At 38.6% G+C, this 14,590-nt stretch overlaps 1 protein-coding gene across 2 annotated transcripts in view; it reads right to left on the bottom strand.

Moving 5' to 3' along the window:
• The window catches only part of LOC131431176 (hemicentin-1-like), a 400,232-nt gene that overhangs the window by 57,686 nt on the left and 327,956 nt on the right, over positions 1–14,590 (bottom strand). For both annotated transcript variants that reach the window (XM_058596735.1, XM_058596736.1), the window contains 2 exons: positions 3,980–4,120; positions 3,774–3,905 (listed from right to left, as the gene is read on the bottom strand). In XM_058596735.1, the coding sequence (XP_058452718.1) occupies positions 3,774–3,905; positions 3,980–4,120 (273 nt within the window). The remainder of the gene's footprint in view (positions 1–3,773; positions 3,906–3,979; positions 4,121–14,590) is intronic.

Here is a 14,590-nt window from a genome sequence, read left to right as displayed (position 1 = left end):
AAGCTGATGCCCGTGCGTCAGCTGCGCGAGCGGTCTGAAGTTGGTTACACTTCGAGTGCCGGACCCTGTAAATTCAGTTCCAAAATCTGATCAATCTAGTTCCTGTATCTGGAAATAGTAATCAGTTCCAGAGTCTTAGTTCTAATCTTCCTAACCTGTACCAGAAAATATTACCGCACAGACGGGACTCGAACCCGTAGCTAACTTCTAACCGGGGAAACTGTTTTATCAATTAAACTATCTTGCATATGAAAACACATAGACTTGTGACCAGTGTGTGTGTTCTGTTTAATTTGTTTCCGTAGATATAGCACTGCAAGCGAATGTCATGGTGACCAAGTACAGCTTGGTTCTTCCAATCAATAGGGCTAGTTCTTCGTGTGTTTCCATAAGCAGGGTAGTTTAATTGGCAAAACAATTACTTCGGTTTGGAGTCAGCTACGGGTTCCAGTCCCGTCACTGCGGTAACATTTTCGCTGTTTTTATTATATAATTGCATTTTCATGTCAATTTTTCGATCAAATTAATTTATTTCTAGAAATAGTACCGAGCGAACCAGGAGCGGGTCTCTTCGCCGAATGCCATTTTGCCGGTCATGTCGCCGAAAATGAATTGTTCGATTTTGACTTACTTTACTATGGGGCGCCTTTCCAAAATTTACCCTGTACAAGAATGGGTAGAACTCAATAGTTAAAATCTCTTGTTTTACTCAGCTCAACAACATTTTTTTTCTACAAACTGTCAGAAATATGATCAGGAATCTGTGAATAAATTTTCAATAGTGTGAATCTTTTTGAAACAACGAAGAAAAATAATTATGCTTGCTTGCCTTTTTCGCACTCGGACGACGGTTTTGAGGTAGTCTCGGGCGGCGAGGCGAGCAGCTATCTTCATCCAGCAACACTCAGGTTGCGCTATCATTCGCTTGTAAAGCCTCATTTTGATTGAATTCTAAAAAAAGAATTCTAAAACTGAATTTTGGAATTTAGGTCCACCTGAATTTTGAACTTAAGGTCTGAGGCCAGAAGGTCGCGTGTTGAGTTTTAAATCGACCACGTGACTCGCTCAATTCCCTTTGCGCAACGTTTTTCTCTTGTACAGTCTCGTATATGAGCAAACTGTACCGGGTTGCCAGCATACATTTTATTATTTTGATGAGAAGTTTTATCACATTAATCTATCGTATGGGATGGACATTACATAGATTCCAATGAACAATAAAAAAAATGCGAAACAAAAAATGTGTTCATATACAATGAAACGTCTGAGTGTTTGGCAGCCTTGTCGAACCAAATTTATTTCCCTCTCCTTTTTCAGAATGCTATCAGGAAACCAAAGCAAAAAAATGACAGAAAAATACAAGACTTTATTTTCATCGCGATAACATATATGTATTTATGTACTAATCGCATCTAAACTAAATTGTCTCGACTTTGACGCGGTAGATTTATGATACAAGTCTTCAAAGCCGAGATATTCGATGAACAAGTAGGAGGTATGCATTTCCGAGCGTTCCAATTTTCAGCAGTTCTTCAGTCAGAAAAAAATACAATAAAACCGCTAAACTCAATGAATCATTCTGAAAATTTCACAGAATATTCTCAACTAAATTTCGAAGACATTGTCAGGAGCGTTTTTCTATATTCTGCACCGTTTCCAAGAAAATTTAATTTGAAACGGGAAAATAGCAAAAACCTACCACTTCACGGTACTGTCCTCAGTCCTTAATTTTAGTTTTAAAATTTTGGTTTCAGAATTTAGTTCCAGAATAGCGGCACAAAAGTTAATACTAAAACTTGGAACTAAATACTAATTCTAGTTTCTGAAATTAGATTTATAGAACTGGTTTCTTGACTAGATTTTATAACTGAATTTGGAGTCTTAATTTGAGTTAGGAATTCCAAAATTCAGAATTTCTAAACAAAGTTTAAAATATGAATTCTAAATCTTGATTTTGGAACAAAATTTTGGTTCTGAACAAGAATTCCAAAACTGACTCCTAAATCTTAATTTAATTATTGATTCCAATTGCTGAGATCATTTTCACAATTCAGCTTAAGCACGCTGGAATTAAGTTTGGAACTTGGGTTCTGGAACTAGATTTTGAAACTGGATTTAGTGTGTTATGTCAGGTTCGGAATTCATGTTCAGCATTAAAATCTAGAATTCAATGAACTGAATTCTGAGCCAGTCCCATGTTCCGAATTCAGTTCCAGTCATATTTCAATATAGATGTTCCGTTACAATTCTAGAAGCGAAGGACTACAAATTGTAAAATTCACACAATCAATCAATGAACGATTATTGATATTCGGATGTGTGAAAGAAAAATGTCAGTTTTGTTCGTATTGACGTCCTCCAGTTATGTCTCTGACATTACCCACCTACATTTTTTATTTCAATATCGGAGCTTATCGGAAGCGGCAGCCTCTCATCAGCAAACTTGTAATCCACGAACGACAGTACATGAACCACGATGATGCGGCGAAATCATATTAGAAAATTTACGCCTGGCTAACCGATAAGTACCATAAAATCTTAAACTGGGGAAAAACGATCAAAACTTTGCTTTATAATTTTATAAATAACTTAGCAAAAATTTTCTGAAGCTCTAAAAAAAATGAGTTCGACTAATCGGAACATACTCCTGACATGTTCATAAGTTTTTTTTGTTTCAATTATAGAGGTTTTAACCTTAAGGTCATTCGCCTCTTCGGGCCAGAAAAGCTTGCTGACCCTATGTGCGGGGTTGGGAATCGAACCCAGGTGGGCTACGTGAAAGGAACCGACTATCCCATCACACTATACCCGTCCCCCTTGTTCATAAGTTTGATAAATGGATTGTTTTTAATTAAAACGACGTTTCTGCGAAAACGTTGAAACTGCATATTTTCAACAAAAAATATTAGTATAATCTGTTATATCTGTTTAGGTACATTCGTTTTATTCGGTTTATCCAAGGAAGTTTTATTTGACTAAATTAAGTCCGAACAAACCATAGCGAGTTCGGGAGCGGGTCATTTCGTCGAAAGCCATTTCGCCGAAAAGGTGATTTCGCCGAAAGGGTCATTTCGCCGAAAGAATAATTTCGCCGAAACGGTAATTTCGAATACATCATATTATTTTTTTGTGTTATTATGCCTTCTGCATAACAATTGCAGGAATCGGCAAAACGACTCTCATGGTGAAATGACTCACTTTAATGACGTTTAATGACCATAAACCAACGCCAGAAAATCACACGTTTCATTGTAAGTGCTTCCATTGAATATGAGAAACGAATACCATTAAAAAAAATACTTTTGATCGATATGCAAAGTTTTGACCGAAATATCCATTCGCCAAACCTCATTGTCATCGAGTAGTACGGTGTGAAAATGTGCTCCTGCTGTCAGGTTCTTTTTTTCCACTTCTTTGTCAAATTTTCAATGGAATTTAAAAACTTATTAAAAGAAAACTGGATCGGTGCGTTTCTTTTTTGTATGGAATTTTTGAAGGAAACCTCGTTTGGTTTGTGGAAAAACATTATGAAATGTTTCACTTTTTCGAAGGTTAGTTTCCAAGCATGAGGTGGCAAAGTTTCTTTCGGTGGGTGTGTGTGTGTCAGTGTTTGTGTGTTTATTTTCGACAATTTCTCGCGAGAGTGATGCTTAAGAAAACTGTAGCCATTCATCTGAATTTCCAAAAGTTTGCATTATGAAACTTCTTGCCTGCTTGATTACCGAATGAAAAGGGGGTGACGAACAGGGGAAAACTTTCAACTGCATACTTACAGAGCACGTGTAGAATAATCTGACTGGTGGCGACCTGGCCAACGCCGTTGTTGGCAGTGCAGATGTAAGTGCCACCCTTGTGCCGGTCCATGTTCTCGATAACGTACACCGACGACGTGAACTGTTCCTCCCCTGAGGAAATAATTCAAATTAATTAACCACGAACAGGCACTTTTTGTCCTCGAGCGAGCACGCGAACAAATTACCGTTTGGCAGCAGGTTGTTTTTCCGAGTCCACGTTATATTGGGCATCGGATTCCCCGTGGCCGAGCACTCCAGCCGCACCGGAGAACCCTTGCGCACCTGCAGATGTCCACCGGATGTCACGTGCGTAATCTTGGGTGGTACTGAAAGTAAACGAATGGAAACAAACAAACAATGAGCACTGGTGGAGTTTCAGGAGTAATTATTTTTTTCAGGGCATTCGGGTGACAAATGGCTTCAAATTACGCAAGCTGAGCAAAACTTCATCCCAGCATAACCGCTTCGCTGTATCCGTATCGGTCGAAAACTTTCGGAAGAATCATCAATTAAGGAAAATTATTGAATGAGTGTTGTGCAATTAATTTCACCAGCTCAGCTTTCGCAGCGTCATTTTTCCGAAAGCGTTCAGAAAGAGTACGAAAGCTGACTTACACCGAGAAACTGTCTGTTCGGATAAACGACGATCCAGAAACTATTCTCCCGTTCAGTGCCGGGCGGCTCCTGCGTGGCCGGTCCGGAGAGCGGGAACGGGAAAAAGTAATTAATTTCTAATTAAAGGAAACGTTTCCTTGCTGCATAGGATTACGTTCTGGAATCGTCGCCACTGACGCAGAACTCGCCTTCTGTGGCATTCAACAACATGGGTATGATTCATAAAATTTGACAATGATCATAAAACATATTGATATAGATTGCAGTTTGCAAATGAAAATGATGATGATTGTTATCAGTATGTATCAAACAAATTCCATTAAACTTTTTTTGTCGTGAATACGACTTACTTTACTATGGGGCGCCTTAAATAAGTGAAAAAAAAATTTTCTAAAACTTTTGGAAATTATGAGAGTAACTCATCACGCTTGCTTGCCCGGACACCCGAACGACGGTTTTGAGGTAGTCAAGCACATATCAGTTCCGTTTATCTACTAGACGAGTACAAAAGGTAAACTTTGATTGAAAATCGTTCATATCTTCTAGTGCTTCAGGCGGAACTGGATGTCGAGGTGAGGTTCTTCCACCAATAACAGTAACAACAAACCAAGTGCATATGAAGCGTGAAACGCTCAGGTCGTGCTTTCATTTGGACTTCGATCGTCGAGAGGGGCATCAGTGTAGTGCAAATCTAGGATAATTTGATTAGCTTTGTGTAATTTTCGCAGTGCGAAATTCGCAACAGTGTTTAATATCGTTTATATCACAAAGAACTATACTAGTTATTTCGTAACACTTTTTTCCAATGTTTTTCGAACTGTTGAATAGTTTCGGCTGCCGAGACATGTTTCCTAAGATGTGCCTTCGTTAATGCCCGAAATTCTTCAATTGGTCGAAGTTGTGGGCAATTTGGTGGATTCATGTCTTTTGGGACGAAAGTGACATTTTTGGTAGTATACCATTCTACCGTTGATTTCGAGTAGTGGCAAGAAGCAAGATCTAGCCAGAAGAAAACAGGATCCTTGTGGCTTCGAATCATGGGTAGAAGTCGTTTTTGTAAACATTCCCTGATGTATATTTCGCTGTTAATTGATGCAGTGGTGATAAAGGGTTTCGAAATCTTACCGCAGCTACAAATTGCTTGCCAGACCATAGCTTTCTTACCAAATTTTTCGACTTCAATCGATGTCTCGTACTGGTTTAATACTTGCCCTTCTCGCACCATATAATATTGTGGTCCCGCAAGGATTGGTAATCGAGTTTCACGTAGGTTTCGTCGTCCATGATTATGCAGTTCAAATTTACAGCAAGAACCGTATTGTACAGCTTTCGAACCCTCGGCCTGATCGATGCTTCTTGTTTCGGATTTCGTTTTGGTTGTTTCTGCTTCTTATAGGTTCGAAGATTCAAACGTTCTTTAGCACGAAGAACATTTGACTTCGAAGTGACCACTTTTTTAGCCACATCCCGAACTGAAACCTCCTTCTTTTGCTCGAACGCTATCGGTATACGTTTATCCAACTGAGGGTTAGCAGGACCTTTTCTTCGACCCGTTTTCGGTTTATCCTCAAAGGTGTTATCCTCACCGAACTTCCTGATTGCATTTCGCACGGCTTTTTCACTTACTCCTTCCATTTCTGCTATTATTCTCTGTGACAGTCCGCGTTCTGTGCATCATTTGTACACAATTTTTCGACGTTGTTCTGCTGAAAGTCCACGCATTTCGAAACAAACTAATGAAAACGAATAAACAACTGCACAAGTGGTTAGAGAAGGGTGTAAACAACAAGACGCAGCCATAAACATTGATAGTTTCTTAACCATTGCGAAATGGCAGCGGTTTTTGGTTGCGTCCATATTTTCTGGGACAGTCTTTACAATCCTACTAGAACTAAGAATTCTCCCATTTCGGGATTCGAACACTTACGACAACTACCCTGTAAGACCAGCGCCCTATTCATTAAACCGTCAACCCAGTACAGACATCACTACGCCCCTACGTGGATTTCAACAGGTTTTAATAATAGTAAATATATACACGAGTTCGGTCACTTTCTCATGGAAATATTTTCGTAATAACAATGGTGTGCTGACAGTATAAATATGGCGAGCCGAGGAATTAGAATAAATTCACTTTTATCATGCGCTTAAAATACTAGGTGTTTTATCTAAATACTAGGAGCGCCATTTGAGTAGCCGAATGGAAAGTTTCAAAATATTTAAGTTACATTGAAACTAGATTAAAGCAGGATGATTGCTAGGACAATAATCTAACCCACGTACGGCTGTGCTTATGCCGAGAGTAGTTACTTAGACTGCTGACGTGAAATTCTTCGCATTAACATTCTGAATCATGAATTTCATCATCTCACTGAGGAGAAAACACTTATTATCAAATCACTGCACGGGTACGGACGTAGTTCGCCGAATATCTGATAAATCATCTACCACTTCAACACTCCGAACCACCTAACGACTTATCGTGTCTAAGTTTCCGAGAGTATTCAACTTCAAATTTTCATTCTCCGATTGTTCCTCGCCAAAATGTCTACACGTGGGTTGGCCAGCACAACACCGGCGGAATTGCACATTCGTTCCACACGAAAAGCTATTTCAGAAATCCATTAATTATGCTGCTATCCTTTATGATTTTTCCCGTGACGTTCCGTTGTACCGCCGTACGATTCCCGGCCTCTGGTACACGGCGTACCTTCGAAAGTAATTTCGGTTAGAGGTTTTCTGAAGCTCAATTTGAAATTTCATTCATTTAGTAGCAAAATGCGCGCCCGAGCCAGTGGTGAACTGTTTTCCGAAATTGCTTTGCCATCACCTACGGCTGTCTGGGCCCCGGGGCGCGGTGTTTCCCGGTGTGACTGTATCGGGAAAATTTCACGTTTTGTTCGGATGCAAGTGTGCTGCTGCTAAACGAGAAGTTCGTTGTGGAATTATGACTGTTTGTTTCGACCGATTTTCCATCGGTCGTCTGAGAGTCTGAACCTGGTCTGCGCTGCAGTGCCATTAGCCTCCGAACAAACATGCAATCATGTACATGTAACTGGATTCGAATCATGGTCAACATTATTTATTACCAATTTTGGCGATGTTTTATCCTGATAAAAAGTGCTAATAACTGGTTCAGAGTACCATTCGAGTACAACCGGGGCAAGCTACAACTGCAATAGGTTATTATTTCAGAACCATCGATAACTCGATTTGGTTTATGTTGACCTTTACAAATATACAGAATGGAACAGCTTAGATTTCAGCAGCATTGGCATCATTTGAAAAATCTTCCATCGTGTCCATCGCTGCCACATGCGCCTACATCTAGACTCTAGACTCACTCTTCTCATCGTCCTCGCAGCCGTCGGGCTGCCGTAGTCCTGTCACACGGTCGGTCGTCAGAATTCAGACTTTCAGCTTTTTTTTTTGCTTGTTGTTTCGGTCGCTTCATTTTTGGAGATACAGCAGCATTCAACCACCCGCCCGGGTCAAGCACATTACTTCACGGAAGTCACGGAAGCATTGTCATTTGAACGTATTGTGTGTGTGTTTTATTTTTTACGGCCGGGCCCGGCAACGCTCCGTCTTCGTTCGACATAAATGAAACATACCGTTGATGGAAACTAGCGCCGTCCAACCACCGCCGTTGCTGTTGAGAAATTTCGGGCGGTGAATGTGGGAAAATTTGTGAAGGAAACGCTAGCAAAAAAAAAAAGAACGAACGAATCTATTTGAATTGGTTTTTTTTTTGCTCTCTCTTCCTGTCGCAAGGTTCCACCACCGGAAGAAGGTTTGAGCTAACAGTTGACGTGTGTTGAGAGAAGCGTTTCTGTGAATTTTAATTGCACTGAGCTCTGAGGCCCCGGGGCGACGACTGGATGACGATTCACCAAATCTGGAAACGTGTCGAAAGAACACGAATCAGGTGCGAAACTGACGACGTTCGTCTTACAGGCGATGGAAACTGATGTCATTTTTGGGTGAACTTCAGACTTTGCACTGTAACTTAAAAACCGTTATTTAAAATAGTAGTTTAGAAAATGTTTTACTTTTAATTCCGAATGACAATTATTTTTACATTTCGTCATGTACTGTAATTTAAAGGCGCAGACTTGTTTCCTGAACGGAAAGAGGATTTTGGAATAGATGGATGTCAAGTTTTGAGAACCCTAAAAAAATCGGCGTTGATTATCATTCTCATAATCATCACTGATAATGATAACGTAAATCGTTCGATTTTCTGAAAATGATATCAAGATAACATTATTATTTCTTATCGGTGTTGCGAAAATATCAAATAAAAAAATATCTGATTTGGTTTTTTAAAAATTCTCTCACCTCATCGAATATCAGCATATTTAGTGAAAATCGCAGTATGGGTGTTAATCGTGAGAATGATTTTAAATGATTATCATTTCATTTTCATGTATGAGTTTATGGAACATCACTGTAGTGATATTGAACTGGATGAGAATTTACCCATACTTTACTCATCGAGTGATCAGAATCATGGCTGATTTTGCGGATAGTGATAATCGATACCGAAAATCATGCATGATGTTTATGATCGGTGAGATTTGATCAATTGATATTTTCGCAACATGGAATCTGATAACACGGACAACGATATGCAGATGGCGCATCGATCGGTTGTCATGGTTTAATTTTGGGCGGTAGATTTGCAGTATCCATCGCTGGAACATTTTCTAGTTTCGCGAATCAGCATTTTTCAATAAATAACACGACCAATAACTTTACTGTAAACTAGGTATTTGATACACATGGAAACTAGACTTTTCCGAGAGCAATACTTTCAGGCACCGCATCGTACTCCCAGTAATGCCAACTCCTCTGTTTTAGCACCCATTTCGAAAGTCCGACGAAGTCAAATTAAAAAATCGCCAAGTCGTTGAAATTGGACAAATGGACCGTATCCAGCGTTCGCGGCATAATATCGATCGGCAGAAGCGCAGCAAGCGTCTTGGTGGAACTAAGAATTGGAATCTACATTAGAAGCGAAAATGAAGATGCATCATGGAATAATATCTTAACAAAAGTTATGTAAAGTCACTAGTCGAGGTGATGTCTAGAGAAAGCATTTGATAAATTTTTGTCGATAAATTTTCTTAGAAAGCTTTTAGAGCTTTTAGAGAAAAACCAAATCTAAAAATGTTTTACGCTACTCTTTCTTTAAATTACTGTCTTCGAGTCATCAGTTCAAATTCACCAACTAGTGTTCCATACTGGCCTTTACCCAGGATGTCGTTCCGGAATGTTACGTATCTAGTCCTAGGTGCATCTTTAGTACGTTTTATTTAAATTTTTACCTCACTCATATCATATAGTCCGGATTTAACTTGCGGGTTCGGAATAACAGTGATGAGTGTAAATTCTCCAATTTCAAAAACATGTTTTGTCGTAAATTGAAAAAAATTAGCCATATGGAAGAATGGGCAGAACTTAATCGTGAATATCTCGACTTGTATTAAAGGCAGCAACATAATTCTTTCACCATTTCATCAAAACTGTGATCAGGTATTTAGGATAATATTTTGAACATTGTGAGATAACCACAAACAACTCAAATATTAGGTTTTATCAAACTTTGAAAACAACGTGGAAAACTCTTTACTTTGCTTGGCTTTTTCGCGCAAGGACGACGATTTTGAGGTAGTCAGGCACATATCTTCAACTGACTGCGTATAAAAGGGGAACCGTGGTCGAAATTCGATCATTTCTTCTTGTGGTTGAAAACCTTAAACGCGAACTAAAAAAAAAAGCTCAAACGCTCAGGTCGTGCTTTCATTTGGACTTCAATCGTCAGGTGGAGCAGTCGTCAATGAAAGCAGACCTTTTGCGTGATATAAAGCCTCAAACGCTTAGGTCGTGCTTTCATTTGTCAATAATGAGAGCTTCTCATTTGCTTTTCGGTAGTCGTAGCAAGAAGTTGCATCAGCTGCTGATGGTTAGGAAAATTTATTTGATTAGTCTTTCGAACAAATTAATTAATATACAACGGTTTCATAAGTACATGAAAGAGCGGTCAACAAATTTGGAATTTCTTAGAACCAGCCTAGCCGATTTTAACAAATATTCAAATTCAAGTGCCTTATAATTTCGTATGATCCTATTTAATTTCAACGAAATCAACTTTCGGGACTGGCAATACAGAGGGATGAGTGTCGATGATTTCAATTCATTCGCCATTAGAAGTGACGATGCAGCAAGAGAGAAAATTTCTTGATAGCAGTCAAAAACTCCAAAACTGTGCCGCAAAGATTTCTCAGAAATTACTAGGACGATTTTCACAATTCGGTTCCGGAGCAGTGTAATGAGTGCTTCAAAATATAATGTGTTATATGTTTTGTGTAGTTATTATCTTCGAATTGGCCTCTCGCACAGCCATCGTCTATGTAACTCCACAACCTATGTAAGATTAATAATATTGCAAAGAATTAAGCTTCAAAGAAAGTCCGATATACATAGTGATCAACCCAGAACGTAATTTTTCCAAAAGGATGCGGTAACTGATTAGTCAAAAAAAAAACTGCAAAGGCATAGGCAAATTGTTTTGGCATTAAAAATGCTTTACTCTTCTCTATAAGGGCCCGGGTATCAATTAAAAGTCTCAAAAATAGTCGCGTAACCTTTTTCTGTCATAATTTTGAGCGCTAATAACTCAGTGATCTGTGGTTGGAGTTATATAATTTAACTACCAATCGATTTGGAAACATTTAACTTAAACATATATGGCAACGTCGTTTCAGTATTTCAATAGCATACTATGGAAAAATTGGTTAGAATCTACCTATGTTTTCACTAACCAATCACAGCAGGACAAATGATGTCATCCTATTGATTTTGCGGCCCGGCAAGTAACGAGGCCCGTGCAGGTGGTAATCCTATGGGTTTCAGAAAACTGATTCGGATTCTGAATAACGACGTATTGATTTTTCGATCGAATGTGGTTCGATCGAATTTTGCTTGCGTTATTAGGAATACAAATGAATTACGATCGAAAAACCAATATGTCGTTATTCAGAATAAAGGTGATAGAGTAATCTCAGAATTACCGTAAGGAGTGTATCGAAAATAAACTATCCACATACATTTGTGTTGTACGCATGCATTTGAGATGGTTGATCACAGCATGCTGTGCGTTTGGCTGTCATCTTTCGTTTGTTAACTTGTTTGTGCGGTTGAAATTCTGCGTTTTCAAAATTTGGAATTTATCATGCCAGTGTTAAAACCATCATTAATAAGTTTGAGGAACACTATTCTTTGAATGAGCTACCAGAAAGAGACATAAAATCCGATTCTTCCAACCCGAAACTTCACCAGAAAGTTGTATCTTTAATCATGAAGAACAAATCAATGTTAACACGTGACTTGGCCAAAAAAGCAGGAACGAGTGTCGGAATTATCCAGCGTATCAAGAGGCGAAATCACCTGAAGACCTACAAGAAGCAGAAAATCTCGAAGCAAAGTGTACAACAGAAGAAGGGAGCAGCAACAAGGGCCCGGAAATTGTATTCGCATCTTTTTCAGTGTCCGGATGAATGCGTTTTGATGGACGATGAGACTTATGCAAAGGAGGACTCAAAAACCCTTCCAGGTCCACAGTACTTTACTATCGTCGTTGGGGAAGATGTGAGCGATGCAGACAGGTCAATTCAAGTGGAGAAATTCGGTCGAAAGTTACTGGTATGGCAAGCAATATGTTCCTGGGGTTTAAAGTCAACAATTTTCTACACCATCGGAACTAAAAATGCAGAAATCTATCGATCTGAGTGTCTCCAGAAGAGATTGCTGCCTTTATATAAGAAGCATAGTACACCTCCACTGTTTTGGCCGGATTTAGTGTTGGCTCACTATGCCATGGCTTGCGGAAAGGGTATAAATTTCGTTAAGATAAATATCAATTAACCAAATTACCCTCAGCTTCGAGCCATCGAACGTTACTGGGCAATCGTAAAGAGGGTCTTCAAGAAGACTGGTATAGCAGTTGGGCACATGCAGGAGATCATAAAATTTGGACTCAAGCGTCCAAAAAATGCGATGGACACTTGTCCGGAACTTGATGAAGAGCGAAAGTTCGAAAATTCGTGAAGGAATAACTTAAATTTCATCCGGTTTTCGTTAAGCTCAAGTTTAGCCTCGTACACTAAAGGATCAATTTTTAGTTTGAATGAAAAATCCTGTTTTATCATAATTTGAAAGAAAAATTTGTGGACAGCTTATTTTCGATACACTCCTTAAATTTAGGCGCTTCTCACAAGGTGATTTGAAAATGGAATTTTATTATTTCTCGATGAACATTAGATTAGGTTGCGATTACGCCGGTATTGAACAGAAATCTCCGTTTACGAACGGAAGACGAAGTTCGCAAAAAAAACAAAGAATATTATTATAAATACTTCTTGAACGCAGTAGACGATGATATATTTGTAACGTTAGTGCTTTACAATTATTTGTTTATTTTTCAAATTTAAATCTGAGTTTCAAAATTGAATTGCTTAATTTGAATGCTATATACTCCGGTATGTTGCTCTCTCTCACACATTAACTGTCAATCTCGCTTTCTTCTATTTCCATGGCTTCTGCGATTTCGCTGTTTATCACTTCTCATCTGTCTCGCTGTATTTTTTGCTTTACTGTCTTCCATATTCGCTGCTAGCAATTTTTCAGTGCTCAATCGAAGTCGATGTGCGAGGGAAATGTTTGTGTAAGTTCTTGGCAAGATAAATCATTCGAATTGAAACTACTAAACAAATTGTATTCGTATGCCTCGTTTTGTGTTTTTAGTGTAGAGTAGTTGTTTTACAACCAACTAATTTAAACACCATACTTGACAAAAAATATCTGTTGTCGTTGTGAGTACATTTTGTAAAACCATTTTGAAAATTTTTTGTGATTAACTAATACATAAAATTATAGTTGCCCTGAAGATGAACATATAACCTTCGAAACGTTGGCCATTAACGAAAAATAAATGTTTTGACGAGAAATCAATTGACCAAAATGCCATCTTGTGATTTGAAAGAACATTGATTGGTCGCATCCGCATCAAATTAATGTATTTTTAATGTCATTATGATCGGTCGTGTCTCGTAAACAACGCTGTAATTTTTTTTTCGATAGCATGGAGTAATCGATGTTAATAGGTAGGTGTTTTGCAGAATGCGTTGGTTTATAACTGATTGTTATAGAGTGATTGTAATCCCCAATTCCAGAGTACTACGTACTAGTGCAATGTTAACATTCTAAAGAAAATACACATCGTTGAAGTCTTCGATTTTGAGTTTGATGAATCTCAAAACTGCATAGGCATTCGCAGTAAAAAAAAACAAACTGATTGCCGTTTCTATCATATATGTATAAGACCCCTCTGCGGAGCACAATAATCCACCAGACTTGAGATTACAGCAGCCCTGATATGTTTCACCTATTCACCTTCTCAATAAAGCTGTTATCGAAAAGCGAACAAAAAGGGTTGGGCGGATATGTAAGCAGAGTCATTTACTCGTTTACTTATATTTTAAAAAACATCACTAGCAGATTCTTTTTTTGAAATTTGAATAAAATCAAAAACTTTCTTTGGGTATAAACTTCCATAACCTTTTCAAATTGTAAACAGTTATGTTAAGTTAACATAGATTTAAATGTGGCAACTCTGCACACTACACAAAATTGAACAAAGCACGCTGTGTGCTAGGCGGATGCGTTTTCTTCTCCTTCCGTACCAGCACGTACCGATGCGTACCGATTTTGCATCATTTTGTATGGCAGTTTGAAAGTTTTGATACTCATTACCCTATAATTTCGGAGCCGGAAGTTGGATCTGTATGAAATTACACAGTATCTTTTAAGATAATAAGAGCTTTACTTTGAATCATGATTAGTGAAAATCGGTGTACCCGTTGCTGAGAAATCGAAGTTAGTTCCGTTTTTGGAGCTTTTCTTCACTATTATCGGTGCGTTCGGAAGTGGAAACCGGGCACTAGTAGTCCCAAAGTAGATCCTCGTTTCGCCATTGCTTGTGAAAAAATCTTCATGAAATTAAAAATTTTTACTAATCTCACTGTAATACCGGAACCGGAAGTCGGATCAACTTTTCGAGGACTTTTTGAGAAATCTCAAGACCTTTCATTTGCATCTTAGTTTGTAAATATCGGTTG

Source organism: Malaya genurostris, chromosome 2, assembly GCF_030247185.1.
Source record: "Malaya genurostris strain Urasoe2022 chromosome 2, Malgen_1.1, whole genome shotgun sequence".
NCBI classification, from domain to species: Eukaryota; Metazoa; Arthropoda; class Insecta; order Diptera; family Culicidae; genus Malaya; species Malaya genurostris.
Note: the sequence above shows the minus strand (reverse complement) of the source record. Positions and strands in the feature narration are given on the sequence as shown.